The 24,691-nt window shown below is 39.9% G+C and overlaps 2 protein-coding genes across 4 annotated transcripts; one reads left to right on the plus strand and one right to left on the minus strand.

The window, feature by feature from the left end:
- Positions 1-8,427: 8,427 nt before the first annotated feature.
- Positions 8,428-17,374, plus strand: dipk1a (divergent protein kinase domain 1A). Of its 2 annotated transcripts, none has more exons than XM_018669989.2 (5): positions 8,428-8,716; positions 15,547-15,681; positions 15,804-15,911; positions 15,997-16,173; positions 16,270-17,374. In XM_018669989.2, exons 1-5 carry the CDS (start codon positions 8,663-8,665, stop codon positions 17,080-17,082), a joined length of 1,287 nt encoding a protein of 428 aa, XP_018525505.1. In that variant the 5' UTR covers positions 8,428-8,662; the 3' UTR covers positions 17,083-17,374. The 2 variants fall into 2 exon arrangements, with proteins under 2 accessions (XP_018525505.1, XP_050933120.1); XM_051077163.1 differs by lacking the exon at positions 8,428-8,716 and adding an exon at positions 8,927-9,118.
- A 194-nt stretch (positions 17,375-17,568) lies between these two features.
- Positions 17,569-22,952, minus strand: LOC108878938 (60S ribosomal protein L5). 2 transcript variants are annotated; one of them, XM_018669991.2, is made up of 8 exons: positions 22,830-22,952; positions 22,253-22,322; positions 22,048-22,163; positions 21,693-21,827; positions 21,212-21,414; positions 18,748-18,925; positions 18,157-18,245; positions 17,669-17,828 (listed from the first exon to the last, which is right to left on the minus strand). In XM_018669991.2, the coding sequence occupies exons 1-8, from the start codon at positions 22,830-22,832 to the stop codon at positions 17,729-17,731; spliced, it is 894 nt and encodes a 297-aa protein (XP_018525507.1). In that variant the 5' UTR covers positions 22,833-22,952; the 3' UTR covers positions 17,669-17,728. The 2 variants fall into 2 exon arrangements, with proteins under 2 accessions (XP_050933121.1, XP_018525507.1); XM_051077164.1 differs by lacking the exon at positions 18,157-18,245 and having other exon boundaries at positions 17,569-17,733; positions 22,830-22,927.
- Between the last annotated feature and the right edge of the window lie 1,739 nt (positions 22,953-24,691).

Raw genomic sequence — 24,691 nt, forward strand, 5'->3', positions numbered from 1 at the left:
ACTCCTGGCATTCTCTCAGCAAATTCATGAGGTACTCACCTGGAATGGTTTTCCAACTTGAAAGAGAGGTGCTGAGCACTTGTTGGCTGCTTTGCCTTCATTCTGCAGTCCAACTCATCCCCAACCATTCCAGTTGGGTTTAGGTCAGGTAATTGTGGAGGCCAGGTCATCTGACGCAGCACTCCATCACTCTCCTTGGTCAAGTAGCCCTTACATAGCCTGGAGGTGTGTTTGGGGCCATTGTCCTGTTGAAAAACAAATGCTGGTCTCACTAAGCTCAAACCAGATGGGATGGCATGTTGCTGCAGACTGCTGTGGCAGCCATACTGGTTAAGTGCACCTTGAATTTTGAATAAATCACCAACAGCGTGACCAGCAAAGCAGCCCCACATTATCACACCTCCTCCTCCTCCTCCTCCTCCATGCTTCATGGTGGGAACCACACATGTAGAAACCATCTGCTCACCTTTTCTGTGTCTCATGAAGACATGGAACCAAAAATCTCAAATTTGGACTCATCAGACCAAGGTACAGATTTTCCCTGGTCTAATGTCCATTCCTTGTGTTTCTTGGCCCAAGATATTCTACCTCTTCTTGTTGTTGTTGTTCCTTAATAGTGGTTTCTTTGCAGCAATTTGTCCATGAAGGTCTGATTCACACAGTCTCCTCTGAACAGTTGATGTTGAGATGTGTCTGCTACTTGAACCCTGTGAAGCAGTTATGTGGGCTCTAATCTGAGGTGCTGTTAATTTGTGGTTTCTGAGGCTGGTAACTCTAATGAGAGCCAGTTTCATCATAGCGTCTGATGGTTTTCACAACTCTATTTGAGGATACATTTAAAGTTCTTGGAATTTTCTGGATTGACTGACCTTCATGTCTTAAAATAATGATGGACTGTTGTTTCTCTTTACTTAGTTGAGTGTTTTTTGCTATGAAATGGATAAGAACAGTATTCAAATAAGGATATTCACTGTGTATGCAGGGGACAAATCTGCAGAGATGATGTGATGCAATCATGTCAACATGGGCCAGAATCTCAGAATGTTTTGGAATCCATGCCACAGTGAACTGAGGCTGTTTTGAGAGAAAAGTGCAGCCTTGCCCAGTGCCAGTATGTTGTTCCTAATAATGTGCTCAGTAAGTGTATATCTTACCATTATGTAGTATTACTCTTATTAATGAAATTCATTTTCATTGTTATGCTAATGATATGCATTTACATGCCAATTCAGCCATGTCTAATATTGGATGTCTTCTAACTTTATACAGTTAAACAAAAGTGTTAAACGAACCAGAATATACTATATATATAAAAATACTAAATATGTACATATTGGTTTATTATTGATGGAGTATATTTTTTATATTTCTATATCTTTATACTTTAGGATTGGGGGTTATATTATTATTATTTTGATATCGAAGGTCTTGGTGTCATATTTGACCTGTCCTAATTACTTGAATTCCAAATCTGATAAGATGGCTTCTCACTGTCTCTATATCACCCAGAATCTGCTAAGTTCTCTCATTATCTGAGAGAGATTTTTGATCCATGCATTCATCTCATCATGGCTTGATTATTGTAATTTTCTCTTCTCTTGCCTATCCCACTCATCTATAAATAGCCTGCAACACTGCTGCGAGAATTTGGCTTAGCACCAGAATTTAATCATATCATTCCACTTACTACCCATACATACCAAAGCTGATTTGTAGGTGTTCATCCTGACCTATATAGCACTACATGGGCTAACCTCTCATCTATTTTATCTTTACCTATCTATATTTGTGAAACTCTAGTAATTGTATAGTCCACTATTTCTGTATTGAGACACTCTTGTGTGATAATGCATTTTTAATTAATTTTGACTTGACTTCACTTGAGGTGGGAGTAGGTGCATGGTGCAGGTTAATAGTGGAGATCTTGTAATCTATCATTTCTGTAAAGATTTAGAATATTTTGAGCCACTGCTGCTCAGCAGATTGATATTGGTCAGTGTGAACATACTTTTGTCTTGGCATTAAGTCATACTGTATTTGCAAGGACATGAATGTTTGATTCACACAGACCCTACACATAAAGCCAGTTTTTAAGTTTGGGAGTAGTTATTATTTTGTTTACAACTACTATACATTTCAAAATGTGCTCACAATGCACTGCCTTCTTCTTCACTTGCACAAATGTATTAGGCTGCCCATTGCAAAGAGACGTTTCCTGAGGCACACTGAAGTTTTTTTTTGTTTGTTTGTTTTTTTTCCGGCCTGAGCGAGTGTGGTGTTTTGATGACTGGCTGTGCACTGCAGTGAGAGGAGAGGTGCTGTAGGGGGCGTTTAATTGGCAGCAGCTTTGTACTGTAATTATGGTGTCAAGATTTACTGCACAAACACCAATTGAGAGCCATTATGTCCTCTGTATGCTGCTCACTGGACTGTACTGCACCATGATTGATGAAAACAGAACATTTTGTCATGCTCCTGTGTTATTGGCACCCATCTAGTGCTTGAAGTGATTGAAGCGATTAGACATAGAAGTAGGCTGATCTCCCTTAAATCATGTTTAATAAGCAATTCATGTTCAAGGCCGTGCTCTATGTTTTCAACTTCCTGTGCTATTATTACTTTGGCACATGTCCCTGCATGAAGGTCACTCCCCTCCTGGGCTTTCTGTGGCTTCTTTTCTTGTTCCTGCAGTGTGACTCGCACTTTCTTAGTCTCCACCTCCTCCCTTCAGGCTGGCCACATGCAGAAACACAAACAAAGTCACTTTTATTTTGAAAATTTAAACCCAAACCTTATGAAATAGTGGATACTATAGTATACGACAAGCATCTGTGGAGAATCAGAATTAGACATGCTTACCAACAATAGTATCTTTACTGTGTAAAGCCACATACTGAATAAGTAAACACACTGGATGTAGCACAAAGACATTATTATCTCCATAAACTAATCTGGTATTTTAGACCTAATATAAAATCATAGGTCCTTTGTCATTCAGGTGTTTTCTGTTGTTTCCTGATGTTCTCACTTTCTTTACACACACAAGGAATCATTGTCATTTAAAAACATAAAAGAAGAAGAAAAAGAAAGTTTATTAAATGATAGGAGATCTATTTCAGGAAGAAACACCTCTTCCTTCAGGGTACTCCAGTTTCAGGAGTGATCCATAAAAGGCTGCAGTGTGAGAATGTGAGTGAAAACATTTGATACACTTATCTACAATGAACTGATTGTGTTGCCAGAAATCCCCATATATGCACATGACAAAAAAATTAAATAGAAATAAAAGTAAACCATATAGCACTGTTGATCCCTGATTCAGCAGCTCAGTGTCCACAAGCCTGACCATGTGGCTGCAGTGTGTCTTGCTGTGTTATGGTGTGTCCTCTGGAGGCTTCAACTGAGGTGTCTAGTACTGACTATGGACTGTTCTCAGAACATAGTAGGGTCACTGCACATAATATTTCAGTGTCTCATTTTATAGGCTCATAATTAAAACATTAGTCATTGCATTTATAAAAAACACTCTTAACACGCTTAGAGTAGAGCAGTCGTCACCATCAGAGTCGTGTTCGATTCCGCTCTCAGTCTGCATGCGAGTATCTTGCAGATACTGAAAATTGCTCGATGTGTGTGTTTCACATCGTGTGTGAATGTGTTGATGTTTAGAAGCTCATAATATATAAATATGCTGAATGTGTGTGAATGTGCATCTGCATTTAGTTGAAAAAGACAAACTCTATAAACAGTCCATTACCATTACATCATCTATTATGCAGTATGAAATGTGAACAACATATTTCCAGAAATGCTGTTCCATAAATACATTTGTCTTTGCATATGTTGTGTATAAAATATTTTGAGAGAATCCTGAACTTGTAAATTGTAAAAACTGACATCACTCAAAAAAACACCAAATGACTTAAACCATCTGTGAGTAAATACACTAGTTTTGTTTCAAAGGAAGGGTATCGTACATGAAGAGTAAGTCCATATTGCTGAGGTAAAACTGCAGTTTTATAGAGACCAGTGGATGATGGTTTAATTGGAATAATTCAGGTATATGTGTAAGTTTAATATCTTTTTAATATCTTTGCCAGTGACCATTATGTCAGTGCAAATAAAGGAGGTGCTTTCCCCACAGATTTCACAGAACTGAAGAGCAGGATTTCACAGTCCTAACTAAATATAACCAATGCAGCAATTTCACATAATGTGCCTGTTATGAGCAGAAAAAATAGTGAAATGCAGACAAAACAACAAACCCAAAAAAATGTTTCTGGTGATGAGACCAGCACCTTGAGTGGTAGCTCACTGCCATCTGTGATCTGATGTGTGTAAATGAGCTTGATAAGCACTCCGGGTATATGAACTGAGCACTCTGGTTTTATATATATATATATATATATATTACATATATTAAAGGAACACTTTTTAATCAGAGTATAGCATCAAGTCAATTAAACTTCTGGGATATTGATCTGGTCAGTTAAGTAGCAGAGAGGGTTGTTAATCAGTTTCAGCTGCTTTGGTGTTAATGAAATTAACAACAGGTGCACTAGAGGGCCAACAATGAGACGACCCCCAAAACAGGAATGGTTTTACAGGTAGAGGCCACTGACTTTTTTTTCCCTCCTTATCTTTTCTGACATTTGGCTGGGGTCAGTGTCACTATTGCTAGCATGAGTCTCAAGAGTATGGAGGACATTCCAGGAGACAGGCAGGTCCTTAACTCATCAGCAGGACCAAGGAGGAACAGGATGAGCACTGCCAAAGCCCCACAACATGACCTCCAGCAGGCCACTGGTGTGAATGTCTCTGACCAAACAATCAGAAACAGACTTCATGAGGGTGGCCTGAGGGTCCTCTAGTGGGCCCTGTGCTCACTGCCCGGCACTGTGGAGCTTGATTGGCATTTGCCATAGAACACCAGAATCGGCAGGTCCGCCACTGGCGCCCTGTGCTTTTCACAGATGAGAGCAGGTTCACCCTGAGCAAATGTGACAGACGTGAAAGGGTCTGGAGAAGCCATGGAGAACATTATGCTGCCTATAACATTGTTCAGCATGACTGGTTTGGTGGTGGGTCAGTGATGGTCTGGGGAGGCATAGCCATGGAGGGATGCACAGACCTCTACAGGATAGACAACGGCACCCTGACTGCCATTAGGTATCAGGATAAAATCCTTGGACCCACTGTCAGACCCTACACTGGTGCAGTGGGTCCTGGGTTCCTCCTGGTGCACAACAATGCTCGGCCTCATGTGGCAACAGTATGCAGGCAGTTCCTGGAGGACTGGCCCCCACGCTCACCTGACCTAAATCCAATAGAACACCTCCGCAACATTATGTTTCGGTCCATCCAACACCGCCAGGTTGCACCTCAGACTGTCCAGGAGCTCAGTGATGCCCTGGTCCAGATCTGGGAGGAGATACCCCAGGACACCATCCATTGTCCAGCTTTGTCAGGCATGCATACAAGCACATAGGGGCTAACTAGGGGCAAACTACTGAGTGACATTTTGAGTCACTGAAATGAGATTTCAGCAAAATAGACAGGCCATTTTTCACTTTTTCATTTTTCACTTTGATCCTAGTGTGATATATACACTACTCAAACAGGAGTGCATTTATCAGGGACTACATTCTGCTTCTGATTGATACACATTTTGTTCTCAAGTGTATGTGGGGCTGAGTAAAGTACAGTGTGTGTTCATGGTAATAAGGGAACAACCAGTGACCCAGAGATGTGTTTTCAGTAGTTCAACAGTGGAACTCTATGACAACGTTAAGAAAAACATAAATATCACCAGATTTTTTTATTCATTCCCACATGTTCTGAATATTCCTGTCTTTAGTATCCTGAGTGAAAGCTGGATATAGGCTAACTGTAAAGCTGTAATACAGGACTATCACCATAAGGGGGAAGGATAACAACAGTTATTTCTTATGCCTTATGCCCCCCCCAGGATTTTTGTTAATGATAATTCCATCATGGTACAAACTGTTCCAAAATCAAGGAATGTTGACATGGAAAACGATTTCTGTTGGGCTGCATATCAGATACTTCCTTTCATTCGTTGCCAGGCCTCTTATTGGGTTTGGCTGGATGTTAATGGAACAACAAGGTAATGAGCAGGTGTGGGCTGTAAGACTGAGCAAGGTTTATTGTGTTTAATGAATGGTAAATATGATTTAGGCATGGAAATGTAAAAGCACCACAGATGTTCTCCAGTGTTAATTAATCTGAAAGGTTATGTTTGTGCAGAGGGCCTTCATTATATTGCACACTGTGCATATTTATCTATACTATACAACATTACTGTAATCAGTATCTGATTGGAAAAGCCCATCTATCTCAGTATTTCTCTGTCATATTCTCTGTGGACTCCAGTGGTGCTGCTGCCTTCATCTCTGCATCAGCAAGGTTGTTGTTTGTTTGTTCTTATATGGAAATGGGATTTTTTTTATCTGCCCACTCAAAGTGCCTCAAGGTAATCAGCATTATATAATCACAGGAAATACCTTATCTGCATCCATTTTCTGTCCTCAAGGCTCCTGTAACTCTCCTCCAAACTCTAAGCTCTTCTCCCAGCAAATCCAACATTCCAGACATTGATGTCGGTTTTGTTTATGTCTTGTGTTTATATTCTCTCCATAAAGAATTTAGCACTGCAGCTATCACAGCTCTAAGCTGTGCTGCATGAATTCTTTATCTTTGCACAATAGACATTTGCTATATCTACCTGTAGAGACAAATTGCTCTGTTGCGTTTTCTCACTTGGCAGTACTTGCACATGAAATTCAATCACAGGGGTTAGACTGTTGTTTGTTTTGATGGATGATAATGCATGTGCTGCACATGCTAATGTGTTGTACAAATGAGTGCCCATTACCTTTCATTGGTGCATTCCCCTGAGATGCAGTCCCAAAGCTTTCTATTTCTTCATTTATAAGATGCCAGGAAGAGTTCTCACATCCCACAGAATCAAGCACAGAAGCCTTTTCAAATTGAACAGGGGATGGAGGAGGCTTTGTCCAAAATTATAGACAAATTAATAATCTGATATTTATGCTTTTTATATGTCATAGTAATTGCAATGCATGTCATCTGAGCACATAAAATAGAATATGTTTTACACCTGATACCGCTTCCTGGTCCCTTACTGAGGAAAACACATGCATGATGGGAAATATAAATCAAAATAACGATTAGGTGATTCATGATCACTCTTTGGTGCTGGAGTTGACAGCCTATTACTCTCTTACCTCATCCTCTGCTGACACTGACTTCCCTTTGAGCTGTGAGACATGTCCCTGAAGATCTGTCTCATTCTCCAGTGAGACGAGACACCTCTCCCAGTGTCCAATGAGACCGTGATAGTCTGCCTGGAATGACCTTGTTGTTGTTGTTTTCAAACCAGCAAGGTTTTACAAATTTCCCCTGAAGCCAACTTTTCTGGGAACTGGGGTTGCTTGTGTAGGTCATTTGTTTTAAAATGTAGCAAGGGAAAAATTCAAAATTCCCTTTAGCATTAGTAAACTCGCTATTAGAATTTTCTTTCCACCTTTTCCCTCACAGAGATTCCCCTGCTAAATCACATTTCTACTTTTATCTTAAAAGTTTTTTTTTCCCTTGATAAAAAACAACAACAACAAAACAAACAAACAAACTTTACTTTAGACAGTTGTGGGCACGTTTTATAGGATCCTATGATCTGCATTCAGCCATTTCACACTGGTAACTATGTTAACAATACACACATAAATGTGCTAACTGTTAGGAGATCCTTTGTGTGGAAACCAAGTATTCATTTTGAATGATGTTTTGACTTATCAGTAGACCCTGCTGTGGCCTAACATACCTTATGGCTGTTGGATAAAGCTCAGTTTTATCCACATATTATCACGTCACAAATTTGTTATGATGAACATAAGTAATTGTGATTATTAAATCAAGAAAACCATGTCTTGACAACTATGGTTCTGAGAGAAAAATCTAGCTCACAAACGTAACGCAAATGATGGCTGAAGCTCCTGGTAAGTGACCATCACCAACACCCACTCCCGGCTGAAGGGGAAACCTACATACAGTCCCTTTAAAATTCCCAGTATGGCGATATTTTCACGTGATAAAATAAGCATATAGACACATTGTTTTCGTGAAATACGTAGCCTAAAGAATAGAGTCATTTTTTCCGACTTCTTGTGGAATTTCGTTTTTAGCCTTAAACATATCTTAACAATTAGTGGTTTTCATGCGTGGTTATAAAGAACAAAGAAAAAGTGCTCAAGGTTTTTGTTAATGCCAGGTATTATTAAAAATGTAAAGAAAAAGAAAATCCAAAAATTGAACATGAAACACAAGAGGTTACAAAGTGTTACCCATCCTCCCTCTGTAATTGGTCAAAACGCCCCAGAAGTGATCATGGCCAATATGAGCCTGACTTCGCTGCAGTCGGCGGCACAGCTCAGTCTGCTGCCTCGCTGCATCGAAGCGCACACGCACACACACACACACGGTGCTGAGTGCCGACAGAATTACTAATGTTTTATATTTGGACATTTTCCAGGGTTAGATCGCTAGGCGTTGCCTGATACCGTATGAAGTGCACGTCGAATATAATCCTTCAGCAGCTGTTGTGAGATGTTCTGCATTTGCCATGGCAAGAGGTCTGATTCCATGGGGGTTCTTCAGAAAGCCTCTGTACATCCAGGTAAGCCTCTGGGAAATCCCTCTCCACTATGGTGTAAAGTCCAATTGGGAATCTACCTGGGCATATCTATGTATAGCCTGCCTTTATACAGTCGAATCTTAAGAGTAAATATTAAGCGACGATGCGACTGGTATAAGCAACTGTTACAGCCAATACCATTTTATCGTTTGACCTTCATGTATTGCATATGGATTGGTGATAATTTGTAGGTATTACTGTGTGGCTCCTCAGACTGAATCATAAAGTCACTTGATGCTCGACAGCTCGACAGGAATCAACCATCCTCCTGATCCCCGTTGCTGTAGCAACCAATTCCATGATGCATCCAGCTGGTACAGTCATACAGTCAGGGGAGGCTGTTTCTGGGGCTGTAAAAGTTATTAACAACCTTGCTTATATTACGTAAGTCGGATACTGTTTACATAAGTCTACATGCAAGTCACCACAGAGTAAGAAGTGCCTCTACGTTGTAGTCTCATTCAGTTAAATTAAGCCCTAGTCTCATGTCTGGTGAATTGATAATAATGCTGTATTGGATGTGATGCTGCCCTGATCATCCTCATCTGGGAAGCTGTTGAAGAACATTATGTAACAATTTGATGTGAGTGAAATTAGGTGAAGTCCACAGAGGCATTCTTCATAAGTAAAATTAAACTCTGCTGGGGAAGCCCCTCAAGGACATGTAGAGGTCTCAGAAACCCAAATTTAGGATACACAGACTTAGATTAACAGAAAGTCAACTTGAACACATTCCCTGGGAGACTGAAATGGTAAAAAAAAAAAAAAAAAATGCCCATCAGTCTAACCCATCTCAGTATTTTTCTAAGCCTGGTTGCATAATTGAGACACTCAGCTACAGCCATTTGTTTCACTAATTTTGGTCTATTGTAGTCTCGTCTCCACTGGTGCTGCACACTTCCTGCCCTTGCCTGTGCATGTTAGAGACAAAAACTGTCAAGTGAAATGAATAGAAGGAGAGACAGCCAGTCTCGAGGGACAGCCACCAGCATCATTCAGTTTTCTAGGCCACCTCAGCCTCCCAGTGACAACTTAAGAAGTGTCAGTCAGTGATCCTTGGAGAAAAGCTATTTCCACTGAAATACAGAGACTGAGTCCTGTAAGCCGGAAATGTTGGTTTTGTTCATGTGCAGATTCTGCTTTATTTTTATCTTTATATTTTACAAGCAAGTACAGATGTTATGATCAAATACAGATGTGTTGGATCAAGCATACTTTTCCTGCACATGCTTGTTTCACTGATCAGATGATAAAAATAGATCATTTTGTCTGTTATGTCTTCATGTCATACTGCAGAGATTCATCAAACACACAGTTTAAAGGTAAATTGGGCAAAAGCATAAAGCAGTAATTGAAAACTTAACTGCCCATTAGTCAAGCTGATGCTGAACAGTGACATGTATTGAGACTGATTTTCATTACAGTAAAAGTTTTGCTTGTTCTGAAAATATTATGTTTGACAGCAATTTATGTTTCAACAATTACCAAGCCATGGTAACATTTTTACTTTTTTTTTTCTCATTTCCATTTCTATGTAGTGTTTGTAAAGATTCTCAGTCAACCAGGTATTACAAAGTGCTATACAGAGGCACCTGGACCTGCTTGAGGTTCTTGTAGATATTTTGCCTCTAATCTGTGGATACAGCTGAAGAAGCCTTTCGGATCAGAGGTGAAGCATCTTCAAGAACCTCAAGCAAGTCTGTTTGCCTTTGTACAATTGTACTATGTAGCCTCAATGTTGTTGTTTTTTTGTTGTTGTTGTTGTTTGTTTGTTTGTTTGTTTTGGTTTTTTGAAGTGTATTTTACTCATGTCATAAACAAACATTTTATATTGTAATCTTTACATTTTAATTTTACATTTTAAATAACTTGTGTTTAATAGAGGTCATTAAATGATAATAATTTTTATCAACACAAATCTGCCAGCATGGGTGGAAATGAAGGATTTTGACTCCAAAATGGAGCACTTCATCTATGGGCTAATTTAGAAGTCATGATGTCAAGCATTCTCTATAGCTGCCAATTGCTTACATTTTGTTGGCCCTATAAAGATTCTGTATATTAATGCATCCACACTGGTATGCATTCCACCTCACAGAAAGGTCAGCCTCCAATCTGATTTCAGTGCTGGTTTAAAAGGCTTTACAAATATGACCTATTGCCCATCAGCTACAATTAAAATCTTTACAAATATTAAAACAATAACAACAACAACAAAAAAAAAAAAACATTACAACTACTTAAAAACTTGTTAGTTCAGATATAGGAGGGGTTTTCCCCTGACAGGAAGCTGCAGCGCTCGCAGGAATAACATGTGACTGCATTTACTGTGTATTGTTTGTGTGTAGACCTTGTGCAGATGGTGTTAGATAGTTAGATTTAAAGCATCAAGACAGAATAAATGCTGATAAAGTAATGTTCACATGTGCTCATGTCGCAGTATTGAGTCAGCATGGAAATGCGTGCTTTGTATGTGTATGGGGGTGGAGGGGATGGTGTGTGTGTGTGTGTGTGTGTGTGTGTGGTGGGGGGTTGCTTTCTGTCTGGACTGTGATGAGTCAGATCTTTGTAGTGTTTGTGCAGACAGTGTGGCATCCTTTCTTTTTTCCTTCTGAGAGTCTGTGACTAGTGGAGAGACGTGCTGGACTGCTGCTGAAGCGAAACTCTCTCAGGTGGTCCTTTCTATCAAAATTTGACTGAATTTAAGTGATCTGAATTTAAGTGCATAATGTATGGCTGGTTTTATATATTTGTCAATGATATCAAGCATACTCTTCGTAAATATCTGTTTTCCCTCCTCCAGCCCTCTCCATCTTTTGTTTCTGTTTTCATGTCTTTCTCAGCGCTGCACAGCAGCCCATTAACCAGCAGCCTCTGAGGGATAGCTTTATAATCATACATAATAGATGAATGGTGTGCCGGCTGCAAAAACCAAGTGCCACAATAGTAATGTGCTGTTCTTCATCAGCTCTAATCTGCTTTCTGCCTCTGTAGTTTCAACATTAGGTGGCACTCTGTGTGTGCAGTATGTCATTTCATAGAACTTTCAGGTTTAATATGGTTTGGATAACAGGGCTCTGGGTGGGTGTAGAGGAAGGAGTTCAGCCAGATCAAGACAGACATTTCTTTCCACCCACCTCAGCATATGGCCACAGTTCCCAGTCAGTCTCTAATTAATAGCTGTCACAGCAGCCGCAATCAATATCACCTCATTAGCCATGTTTGTGTAACTCTCTCCCCTCACAAAGGGTCAATATGTAATCCCAGAGATAGAAATGCATCGGCCAGAACTGAAATGAAAGCCACAAACCATCGATTAGAGAAAGGCCAACCATACATTTGTTTCCCCGTGGAGTGTTATTTCCATAATGCTTTTGCTGTTGATGCATTTCACCTACGGAGAAATCGATGGGAGGTACACAGAGCACTTCCTTGTGTGGTCACTGCTGTTAAATTTGCTGTGGGTCTGTACGGTTAGATTTGTAAGTAAACCAATCAATAGATAAAGCAGCAGAAATCACACTCAAATATGTAGCTTGTCACTGATAATTTAGATCATTTTCTATAACTGTGGGGTTTGTAAGATGATTGGTATGAGAGTATGAGATACTGTAATATAAATTGATTAACAGCACAATAATCAGTCAGAAAATAGTAAAAGCAAATCTTGAAAGGACTATGTCACCTGTTTTATGTAGACTTTGTGATTGCGTGCAGGCAGATCAGGATTAAAGGTGCTATGTTTTTGCTATCGCTACATAGCCAATGCTAGCATTAACAGCTTTTTACATGCCAGTCTAGACAAAACGTTGCAAGTTCAGCATCAAACTTTATTACTATAGTCACCAAGAGCTGTCTCCAGTGGTGGAAAGTAATGGCAATGTTGATCTGTGTTAACTCTTGTTTTCTTTTGAAGTTAGCATGCTAAGCAGTTGGCCTAGGGCCATCCCACCTCATAATACCACTACGCGATAATGAGTTACTGTAGCGTCCAGTAGTGATTTGGTTATTTGGTCAATGTGTCAACATTAAAACCACCTGCCTTATATTGTGTAGGTCCTCCTTGTGCTGCTAATACAGCTCTGACCCATTGGGGCACGGACACACACCCTTGGGGCGGGGGGGGCTGCTGTGGTGTATTGTGGACATTGGCAGCAGATGTATTATGTCACGTTCACATCTGACCATCTGACATAAAAATGCAATCTGAATCTGGTTAAAGAGAAACTAATTTAATCAGATCAGACAGGCAGCTTCTGGAGGTGGCTTGGCCTGGTCTGGCTTGTATTCTGATTGGATCTCAGCCAGGTGTAAATACAACCTGTACAGCCTAACTGGCATTTCCACAATACAGACTAACATGAGACTAAAGTCCACTGTATGGAGAGAAATTAGATTAGAGCATGAGATACTCTGTAGAGGCTGTCTGAAAGCTTGATTTCTGCACAATCAGTGGTGTCAAAATCAGAAAATGGATGGAAAATCCATTTAGAGACAAATAAAAATGACAAATACAATATAATCTCTTTTACGTCACTGAAAATAATCTCTGACTTTTTTGTGTACAGTGTATGTTAAAAAAAAAAAAATCAGGGTGACCATCAAGCTCTTTTCTGTGAAACTAAATGTGAAACTGTAAAGTAGGGTCAAAATGATCTCACAGGGAGATGGAGCACAGTGTTACAAGAAGGAAAAAGAAGGGGGAGGGAGATAAAGACACTTAGGCCAATAAAGAAAATTGGAACTGAAAGGGGTAGAGGGTGGAAGCAGGGGGAGTCCATCAATGTCAAGCACTGAGTGCAAGAATCATTAATAAATGGGAAAGTAGGACTGCTAAAAAGTATGTTATTTTTCACTAATGTTCTCCAATTGGAGAAATGCCATTATGGATCTAAGCCAGACTGTATTTATCAGCTGGGGAACTGGAAAGAAAATCAAAAGACAAGGTAATGAGTCTAGAGTTGCTCTAAATGTTTCACTGTTGCTGTGCCAGACCACAAACAGCATTTACTGTTAATTACAGAGCACCTATTTAGAAGCAATTGCATTAATGATGTAGTCTGTGATACAACTCAGTTGGAACTAATTTGTATTTCACTTACAGGCCTGTTCCCTCACTAATAAGCTAAATGAAACATAAATGAAAAGATTTCCATATTGACTTTTAGCATTTTATAATCTCTTAGTTTTTTGTAAGCTTGACAGACCATATACTGAGCACATGTACACGTCCAGTTTCATTAATAATGAAACAAAGATGTTGGCAAGAGTGCTTCACAGAAACAAGTGTCTTTCTTACCATCACTCCAATCAAACAGGGTTTTCCACTCATTAAATGGTTTAATATTGTGTCCTTTGATGGTGCATTTTCATTGTTATATCAGCAAATACTGTCAATATCTACAGCTGCTTCAGCTACAAGAACTTCAGAACAGAACTGAATGTCTGCATTTTCTAATCCAACACTTGGCTTTTAAAGCTGCATAGAGTGATGAACCCACAGATAATTGCCACCAGACTCCACAGTTCCCTTCAGTGCTATGTTATGTTTGTTCTTTTGGCTCATTGTTCTGGTTTTACAGCCCCTAACTTAACTGTTTTGATTCAGTCATTTGTAGAGATAGACCAATATGGTGTTTTCAGGGCCGATACTGATTATTAGTTGTCAAGGAGGCCGATAACCGATATTTGGAGCTGATATTCATTTGCAGTAAAAGTGAAAATATTGGCGTCAAAATTTTGAATAATACAAACTCCAACACTTAACTTTGTTTAAATGCCTTTAAGCATATGTTTATTAAACAGCTTTTCAGATTTGCAACATGTTAAAGGCCTTTTTTTTTAAATCTTAGACAATAAACATCTTTGTTTTAAAATTCTAACAAAAAGTGCAGGGAGCTCCCAGGCTCAGCAGCATGTCTTATAAAGTTAAATGAAAACTTAAACAAATAAATAGCTCCCTAAAGTTTTCTACAGTAAATAAAGTTTTCCAAAATTTCAATATAACTGAAATGTTATTTTATCTTTCACTTAATCTTTGTTTTAAGTTCAAACAAAAACAAAAAGTGCAGGGAGTTCCCAGGGTCAGCAGCATCTCTTATAAAGTTTTCCTATAAACTTTTACTGCTGATTGGCTGTTACCTGTGCCGTGGCTCTGCGTGTAGCCAATCAGATGGTGCTGTGGGTGGGACAATGCTGGAGGCAGAGTAGTGACTGCAGACAGAGAGGCGCGGCTGCATCTGAGCCAAAATTACCCAGTTTTAAATTGATCTCTTATCAGCCATCGAATTAAAAAAGGCTGATGCCAATATGCGTCAAAATGCCAAAATGCCCGGCCGATTATTCTACAGTACACAGTACAGTAAAAGCATAGTCAAGTATAAAATTCTGTAGTTTGTCTGTATGGAATATATGTAAAAAGAGTTTTTAAAAAAGTGTATCCCAGTGGATAAGTATTGCACTTATACTGTAGGTTGGGAGGTTTATGAGACCAACTCTAAATCAAAGCAGCAAAGGCTTTTATTTCCTAATATGAGTCAGGCTAGTAAAATGCTGGGTCCTACATTTCCAATGCAAATAGCAACCATCTTTCTTTACACCTCCAATTGCACTTTACATTTTAATGCAGTAAAACATCCACACCTAACAGTACGTTGCAGATAGCTTAATGAGTAGAAATCCAACTGAACTGAACTGAAAATATTTGAGCATATTGCAGTATATCTGTAGTACAATTTTAAAGTGGTTCACTATCAAAGCTGATATTTATTCTAACAGTGTTTTGTTTCAAATGTCTGAAATGTTTCCAACAGGCCAGATTCTCTTACCTACATATGAAGTACCTGTTCTTTTCGTGGCTGGCAGTGTTTGTGGGGAGCTGGATAGTGTATGTGGAGTACTCCTCCTACACAGAGCTATGTCGTGGGCACGACTGCAAAAATTCAATTGTGAGTTTTTTAGTCCCATCAAGATCAAAATCAAGATTGTCCTACAAAATGGAAATTCTCAGCAGTACACATATTCCAGATCATTTTGTAGTGTTGGTCATTTTTCCTGTTGTATTTTTCAGTGTGACAAATACAGAAAAGGAGTCATTGATGGCTCGGCCTGCAGCAGCCTGTGTGAGAAAGATACTCTTTACCTGGGGAAGTGCTTCACTGCCAAACCCAACAGTCAGGTCAGTCTTTTTTAAATCAGGCAGTCCTCTCCAGTCTGCATGTTATTAATCCAGCTGCACCTCTGGCCTACCTTCTTTATTTTAGGTTTACTCAGGGAGCTGGGGAGACCTGGAGGGGGTCATCAAATGCCAGATGGAGGAGGCTCCTCATTATGATTTGGGAAATGAGATGGAGCCCAGGAAGGAGGCTGTGGCCTTCAACAAGCCCACCAAGGGGACCTCAGTGGAAAAATTCAGGGAGATGATTCTCAACCACCTGAAAGTCAGGAGGCCTTCATTTAACACTAAAAACTAGTCCAACACTAAGTCTGAATTTAAAAACCCAGTTTTGTCTTATAACTTTTTAATTTCTTCACAGGCTAAAGTGGGGGATCAGGCCAACCTCGCAGACCTGGCAACCCAAGTATTGTCCATTGCAGATGCCAATAAGGACGGTCACATCTCACTGCCCGAGGCTCGCTCCACGTGGGCTCTGCTGCAACTCAATGAGTTCCTGTTAGCATTAGTCCTACAAGACAGAGAGCACACGCCCAAGTTACTGGGCTTCTGTGGAGACCTGTATGTGATGGAGAAGGTGCCATACTCTCCCCTTTACGGGATCAGTCTACCCTGGATCATTGAGGTGTGGATTCCCACAGGCCTGCGCCGCAGCATGGACCAGTGGTTCACCCCCTCCTGGCCACACAAGGCCAAGATCTCCATTGGACTGCTGGAACTTGTTGAGGATGTTTTCCACGGCACTTTTGGCAGCTTCCTCATGTGCGATGTCAGCGCCACCAGTTTTGGCTACAACGACCGCCATGACCTGAAGGTGATGGACGCGCGGTACATTGTTCCTGAAGCCATCTTCCAAGAGGACATTAGGCAGCAGCGCTGTGATGTGGATGAGGACTGTGTGTACGGGGCTGACTGCCTCACTTCCTGTGACCTCACCAAGCACCGCTGCACACCTGAGGTGTCCAGGCCAAACTTAGCCAAAGCCTGTGAAGCACTCAAGGACTATATTCTGAGGGGAGCACCATCTGATGTGAGTGAGGAGCTTGAGAAACAGCTGTATGCCTGCATTGCACTGAAAGGTTCGACAGAACAGATGGAAATCGAACACTCACTGATTCTTAACAATCTTAAGACATTGCTATGGAAGAAAATCTCTCATACAAAAGACTCCTAATAAATAAGCAGGCACTGCACACAGGCACGAAGACCGATTCCTGTCCCATAAAGGTTTTAAATAAAATAATGGTCATTTTCACTGTGAAAACAGTAACAATCCTCTGGTATTTCATTTTTAATGTATAACTGATGTATTTTATGGAGTTAAATGTCATGGAATGTCACTTTATTAAATAATGTAATAAGAAGGTAACTTTATTAATGTACTTAAATAAAATGAAAGTGCAATTTTTTGAAACCATGACAATGATAAATAAATTTGACTAAGATTCATATGTCTGAATAGTGAGTTTGCTTTTGCAGTGCACTGCCTACATCCATTTCGGTAGTTCAACATTTTTTAATTTCACCTTTGCTCATAACTCAGTTTCCATTTCCAGAAATTATTAATATTTTCATTGCATGAATCAAGCAGTCATTTTTATGACTAGTAAAACTGTCTATAAGCCACTGTCCAAATGTGTAGTTATCAAGATACCCTGTAAAATATATTATTTTTTTAAATCCCCAAACCAAGGGACCCCAGCGCTGCCGGGATTGGATACACCTGAGTGCAACTTGATAAAGCACACAAGAGATGTGACTGTTTTTCGATAGATTTATTTGAACAAAATTTTGCATTTGGAACCGAGCAAAGCGACTCCTCAATCTGCAGCCTCCTGTTCCTGAGCCCGGAGGAAGCTGGCCTTCTTCTGAGCAACACGGTCTTTCCTCTGGGCCAGAGAGAGCTTGGCACGGTTCCACCTAGGTCACAGAAATGTGTACAGTTAGCAATAATGACATCCAAGTAACTGTGTAAAACTAGGTCAAAAAGACAGGTGTGGTTGAATGTTTGCATGTGTACTACAGTTGTATGTATTGAAGTCACTATATTTCCTCTGAATAGAGCTCACAGTCCACATGAACACAATATATATATATATATATATATATATATATATATATATATATATATACATAAATTATTACTTTTTTTGGTCTCCTTATGAAGGAGATATATATTTTTGTCTCCTTATGAACCATATATATATATATATGTGTGTGTGTGTGTGTGTGTGTGCGCATTTCTCACCTCTTCTTCTTGACTTCTTTGGGAGGCTTCTTTTCATGGACTGGGTTCTCACGAATGGCAGCATGAGCCTTTTTGTACATCTCCTCAATCTGATGGATGGATAACCAGTCAATCTCATGTCACCTCTGGATACAATTCATTCTTAACTCACAGTAGTCTTAACGATAAATACTGTTAGTGTTTCTGGCAGATATAGGAATAAAGTATCAACTGTAGTAGATTCCAATATTTTCAGCTGCAAATCAGTAAAAAAAAAAAAAAGTAAATGAAAATGTTAAACTTGACTATCACGTCAAACATCAGCATTTTATGGGATTTCAGCACCGTGTCATTTTCTTCCCAAGACCACATTAGTCTAGATTAAGTCCAAACCTTGCTCTTTTCCAGTGTTAACAGCTGCAGCAAACCAACAAGTGACTTGACTGCAACTGAATTTCTAAGAGTCTTGGCTGCTACATGGAAAGTGTGTCAAACAGCCCTGCTGAGATCAACTACAGCACAAGCCAACTCAAGAACGCCATCTACCGCCTGAATTCTTGTACCATAATACAGAGTAAATAGGTAATTTAAAGATGGATATAGAGGACTTGCCGACTCGGGGGTGACTCCATTCTTGATGAAGCGGGAGAACTGCTTCTTGTAAGCCTCCTCATCCTCCTCCATCAGGTAGCTCATGTACTCTGACACGTTGATGCCCATGATGTGCTTGCGATGGACCTCAGCATTGAACTCCTTGCTCTCTACATCATACCCAGGGAAGCGCTTGGTGCTGGAAGAATAAAAGTAAATAGTAATATATTAAAAAAATATTACACTATTACATATATATTCTAACACAACACTTTAATTTCCACATGGGCCCCATTCAACTGCCATTAAAAATGATCTAGATATGTATCTAGATATGTCACCAGGTAACATCACCACATCATGCTCGCATTTACACTGGGTATTTATTATTCATTCTTGTCTAATCTGTATTCCATCCAGACAGTGACTGGATGTCAGTATATGGAAATGGCAGAGCAAGTGTCAGACATTCAACTGCTGTTTTCACCTCACTTTCTCATGCATGTAAGAAAGAAATAGACATTTAAATCTGCTAAGACCAAAATAAAACAGCTACAATGTGAATGAAACAGCGCCTACATGTGGTCATGCAAATCCACTTCACTGCAAATGAGATGAAGTGTAATGTGCTTAATTGATCTTTTGTAAACAAACAACTGGCATTCAGTTCACACAGAGGTACCTGTCATACAACTGTGTGAAATCATGTTTTATATTTTTTCCTCCTGCGCCATTTTAGATCAAACACCCTCAGATTTATTTCATGGATGTCTTACATCAGTACTGCAAACTGGACCTGTGTATGCCACAGGTACTTGACTTTTACACATTAAAATCATCAAAATGACTTCCATTCCTAACATCAAAGTCTGTTCATGGAAGGTAGGCAGTGTCTTACCCATCCAGATGGGACTATTGTGGCTGTGACACCCATGCATTTGCCTGATTTCTTCTATTTAATGTGATTTCTTAAGAGCCACATTTTGATATTTCATGGAAAATTCAATGGCAGAAAGCAGCTGGTGGACAAGCAGAAAGACACTGTAGTATCTAATTTCTGACAAAAGCAGCCTTGGCACATGCCTCAAAATACATTCACATCGCCTTCACAGATGATAAACAGAATACAAAGCAGCCACTCGATTCAAAAATTTCATTCACTACACAATTCTTACAGCTATTCTCACTGTCTCAGTGGTAGCTCCATGACAAGTTCAGTTATGACACCTGCACAGTTCAACTCAGGTTTTCCGATTACATTTTAAATAAAACCCATTTGCCTTGCCTTTTCAGAGCAGCCATTCTTACTTGTCATATTAGGAAAAAAAACAGTAGTAACTAAAAACATAAATTTTGTAAATAGAATCCATCAATGGTAGCCATCATTTATTTCTTATTGGCACCTTGTGTTTTTCTACAATTCCGTGCCGAAATATTTCCATGAAAAAGATCTGAGGCCTGCTCTAGGAAGGGAGTTAAACCTACTCTGATTTAACTTGGAGTTAGCAAAGGGAAGTCAGGGTTGACAACCTCCGGTTCCCTTAACTAGTATTAAATGATACTACGCTGGCAGTTAAGATGTCGGTAAGCTGAGTCAGTGTTAACTTAATCAGAATTTGTGCATGTGCACCGTATTTCTCAGGTGAAGAGCGCATGTTCATTACGTCAGTTTACAGGGAATTTAAGGAGACTAACAGCAAAGTGTAAAGCAACAGCTGCCAACAAAACCAGGGAGCCTTATCATTTCTTCTCTGCATTCTTGATTCGTAATATGAGATGTAAGGATACACAAAATATGTGATAATTATTAGGATACTAAACTAAAGTGACCCATTACTCACTGTTAATGATGTTCTGCCTGGAACACTCAGACTATAATGCTATTATGTTAAATATTTACTTAATTTAGTTTTTCTTTTAAGGAAAAGGAGAATGCAAAAGACAAATACACGATTTATTTTTTCCTGACAGTCTTCAGACAACCTCACCCCCCAAAGTCAGCCTCTTTCAGTCCTTGTGCCAATAATAACTGGGTCCTCCACCTGTGGGTCGGTACTGATACAGGATAACACCGAGTTAATCATGAACATAACCTGCTTGCTGTAAATTACCATGGCAGCAAACCCCCAGGTAAAACCTATACGGGTTAATCGGGAAGTTACATCCAAAATGACCCCAATAGGCCAGTAACTTTGCTTCGTAGTACAAGCCTCTGAAATGTAAAAACCAGAAGAATGGAGCAACAAGAAACTAGTGACAGTTTCTTTAAGAGTCTCTATTCATATAATGCATTGAGTCAAACTCCCTTAAGTTTCAGATTTTTTTCCCCAGTCTGATATATTATGTTCTTTGAAAAGACTGCATAATGCCTATCCTGTGAAGCACAACTCATTTGACATGAAAAACATCTCTCACACAGCCCACATTGCCAAGCAAAGCACTTCAAATCCAAACATGTTTGTGACCAAAAGTGAGACAAGGTTACCTGTGTGGGATGGACAGGCCTCCATCCACAGCCCCCTTCAGAGCACCAAACACCTTGTTGCCTGTGGTGGTTCTAGCAAGCCCAGCATCCAGGTAGCAGGTGAAAGCGCCTGGCTGACCATCAATGCTCTCCACATTAAACTCGTCACCTGTCACCTCCACCTGGCCTTCATACACCTTGTCCAGGCCAAACTTGTTCAGCAGCTGAGGATGGGAGATTGCAAAATTTGAGATTCAAAGCCTGACATACTTCAACATTTAACAACTACTTCTAATCAGAACAAGTGTACCTGGCAAACCACTCTTTTTTTATGTGGCCAATTAATTGATTCCACAATTACAGAATTTCAACTGAGACTTTATCAGAAAAAAGTTCAAACAAAGGACATTTCTCATCAATTCTAAATCTCTTCACACCCAGGGCACAAACAGGAGTCAACATCAAGGAGATTACCAGTGTGTACAATCAGATGTATACATACTCTGCGGGCCAGCAGCAGACCAGTGCAGTAGGCTGCTGCATAGTTCGTCAAGCCCACGGAGACTCCGTATTTTGGCAGCTCGTGTGAGTAGGCAGCACACACGATCATATCACCCTCAATCTTGGCATAGGCGATCTGCAACACGATCACAAGTAATCATGACTTTACAGCACATTCATATTTCTGACATGGACTGCATGTTTATATTGACAAAGTCAGAAAAAGTTATCTTCATTTATTCTGCATAGCATTATCTTAATGGACTTAATAAAGTACTGCTGTTCCAATGAATTCCAACATGTTGAAGAAAAAAAGAAAAAGCCCTGAGGAAAAAAAAATCTCAGCATATGCTCACCTGGCAGATGATGTCCCTGTTTGAGAAGCGGACAATCATCCGGTACTTGGGTGTGTTGTACTTGTTCTTGTCTTGAACAACCAGGCGCTTACGAGCAAAGTAGTCAGTCTTTCCCTCTGGAATGAATACACATTTCAGTTACTTATAAGTAATGCTCAAAGTAGCCTGAACATTGGGGGATGAAGAGTGTCACGAGTCGTCTTACCTCTCCTCCTCCTGAATTTGACCTGGTACCTCTTGAAGTAGGCCTTGTTCTTCACCACTTTAACAAAACCCTGCAGGAGGACATGAGTAGACTTACCATCAAAGATTTAACATTCACGGTTACAAACGCTAGCCCAAGTTAGTTTGTGGCTTTGCTGTGGTAAGTAGTTGGACTGTCACTGTCAAAGGCTAATGCTTGGACCCGGCTAACATCAGCAAGCTGAGCCATTGAGAATTAACAGCGGGAGTTAGCACGACTGCTACGTAGAGTTGACAAGAAGCAAACGGGCTAATGGTTAGCTGTATAAAATGGCAATTCGGGGGATGTGAACTTGGGAAATCACTGGTCACATATTAGTGAAGAAAATGTCAGTAAAGCAGTCCACAGACAGCAGGAAGCGGTGAGTTTGAGAAGGTAGCCATTAGGCCACGTTTAAGCAGACCCCGGTGAGCACTAGCAGGACTGAATCTATCTTCATCTGAACATCAGCAAAATGTTTTTAAACATTTGACACCACACCGCACAACATGTATGTCTTAGGTATGCCTGTAGACACATATTGGGAGGAATTACAAACCATTTTTGCAGTCTTTTTGTCTCCTTATGAAGGAGCCCGGAGCCAAAGACTGGGGCTTGACTCCGCTGCACTGGAAAAAGGAAGAACGTTGCGCGCATGCTCGGTAAATACTGTGTCACAGGATGAGCCGAGGAGACGCCATACTGCAGAGGATTTACCACTCTGCCCCCTATCGAGCTGGGGCCGCCACCTACAATAATAACTCCAGTCTGTCTCTTCTAACTAGAGAAAAGCCTAACTGAGATTAAACTCTGACCAAAGTCTTTTTAAGTCAAAAGTTTTTCTTTTCTGTTTCTCTTGCTATTTATCATCATTATTATGTATCTTTTTGACACTCAGCTGCATCAGTATTTTGTCCTTAAAACAACTTCTTGTCTAATGTTGAGCTCATATACGACATGTACTAATATTTTTATTTCATAAACCTGATATTATTTTAAAATATGTTTCTTTACTTTTCCACATATAAATAATGAGGGCAGAATGTGTAGGGGGTGGCACAATGGTGCAGTGGTTAGCACTGGGTTTGATTCAGTCTATGGTTTGAACCCAGTTCAGCCAAGTCAAGTTATCTCGAGGCACTGTACATATAGAGCAGGTCTAGACCGTACTCTTTATCTTAGAAAATTTACAGAGAGTCCCAACAGATCCCACCATGAGCAGCAGTAGGCAACTGTGGCAAGGAAAAACTTCCTTTTAAGAGGCAGAAACCTCGAGCAGAACCGGACTCAGGGTGGGCGGCCATCTGCCTTGACCAGGTTGGGTTTAGACAGAGAGAGGGGTGTGAGGGGATGGGGTAAGAGAAAGACAAGAGAAAGACCAAGGCCTCCTTCTTTTACATTGAATTTCAGCTTGCACTTTGTGCAGAAAATTCACTTGCTGGTATTTATGATAAACTCAGAGAGCATGGTAATCACATATATCTTTCATCAGTCCTTTAATTTGAAAAGGCAAAAATAAAATTCTCCAACAGAATTTAACACTATGCCATTTGTCCCCATAGTGAATACCTACCTGAGATGCAGATTCATTGACTTTAATGAGTTAAGGTGCACATTGTTGTTAGCACTCTGCTGTAAATGAAAACTAAAATTGAAATCTTTCTCGCGTTATGTATATAGTCAGCAACTGAAATGAAGCCTGGTTGTAAAACTTTGAATTATTTTGTTCTGTTGTAGATCTTTGTGATTTTCATTCTTTAAAAGACCAGTTCACACAGTTCAAAACAAACAAAACCCAAATATATTTCCCCGCTTACGAGTGGTATCTAAAGATAGTATCTACCACTAAGTCTTCTGACGTCACAGTCATACAAAGGAGGTGAATGGAATTTCATATGTGGTGCCCACAGCATTGAAAAAGAGCACAATGTAATGACCCTCTCCAGGAACTATGTCCTAGGTAATCTAAATCTCAATGTGCAATCTTAAAACCTTTGCAAATAAAATTCAGATAGCAGCATGGGTAGATACTACTAATTTTCAGTTTCAAACCTCATGAGATGAACTTGGAAAGCTGTCAAACACTTCGAGATACATTATCCCCATAATGTCTAAATAGATAAAAATGATGAGATGTAAGTTTTTTACTGGACAACAACAAATGCTCAGTCAGCTCTCACCTGTTAAAGCAACAGAAATCTAGCATTTCAATAGAATTAAATTACGTAATTATGCAACAAAAATAGAGTATTTAGAGTCATTTAGTCATTAATCAGCAGGGATTAAACAGTGCACACAGTAGGGTGTATCAGGGGATATGGGTGTGACTGCAAACAATACCAGCAGAGCCACAATTAACAGAGCAGTATAGAATAAATTACCACATAATGATTTTGGCCTGTGCTTAACCAATTCATACCT

The sequence above is a fragment of the Lates calcarifer genome, linkage group LG17 (genome assembly GCF_001640805.2).
Source record: "Lates calcarifer isolate ASB-BC8 linkage group LG17, TLL_Latcal_v3, whole genome shotgun sequence".
Lineage (NCBI taxonomy): Eukaryota > Metazoa > Chordata > Actinopteri > Centropomidae > Lates > Lates calcarifer.

Coding starts and splice junctions, on each gene's coding strand:
- LOC108878938 (XM_018669991.2), bottom strand. Junction 22,164..22,252: donor CAAATTCAGGAGGAGGAGAG/GTAAGACGACTC, acceptor TATTCATTCCAG/AGGGAAAGACTGACTACTTT. Junction 21,415..21,692: donor GTCTGCTGCTGGCCCGCAGA/GTATGTATACAT, acceptor TCCCATCCTCAG/CTGCTGAACAAGTTTGGCCT.
- dipk1a (XM_018669989.2), top strand. CDS start 8,663: ATGGCAAGAGGTCTGATTCCATGGGGGTTCTTCAGAAAGCCTCTGTAC. Junction 15,682..15,803: donor ACGACTGCAAAAATTCAATT/GTGAGTTTTTTA, acceptor TGTATTTTTCAG/TGTGACAAATACAGAAAAGG. Junction 15,912..15,996: donor CTGCCAAACCCAACAGTCAG/GTCAGTCTTTTT, acceptor TCTTTATTTTAG/GTTTACTCAGGGAGCTGGGG.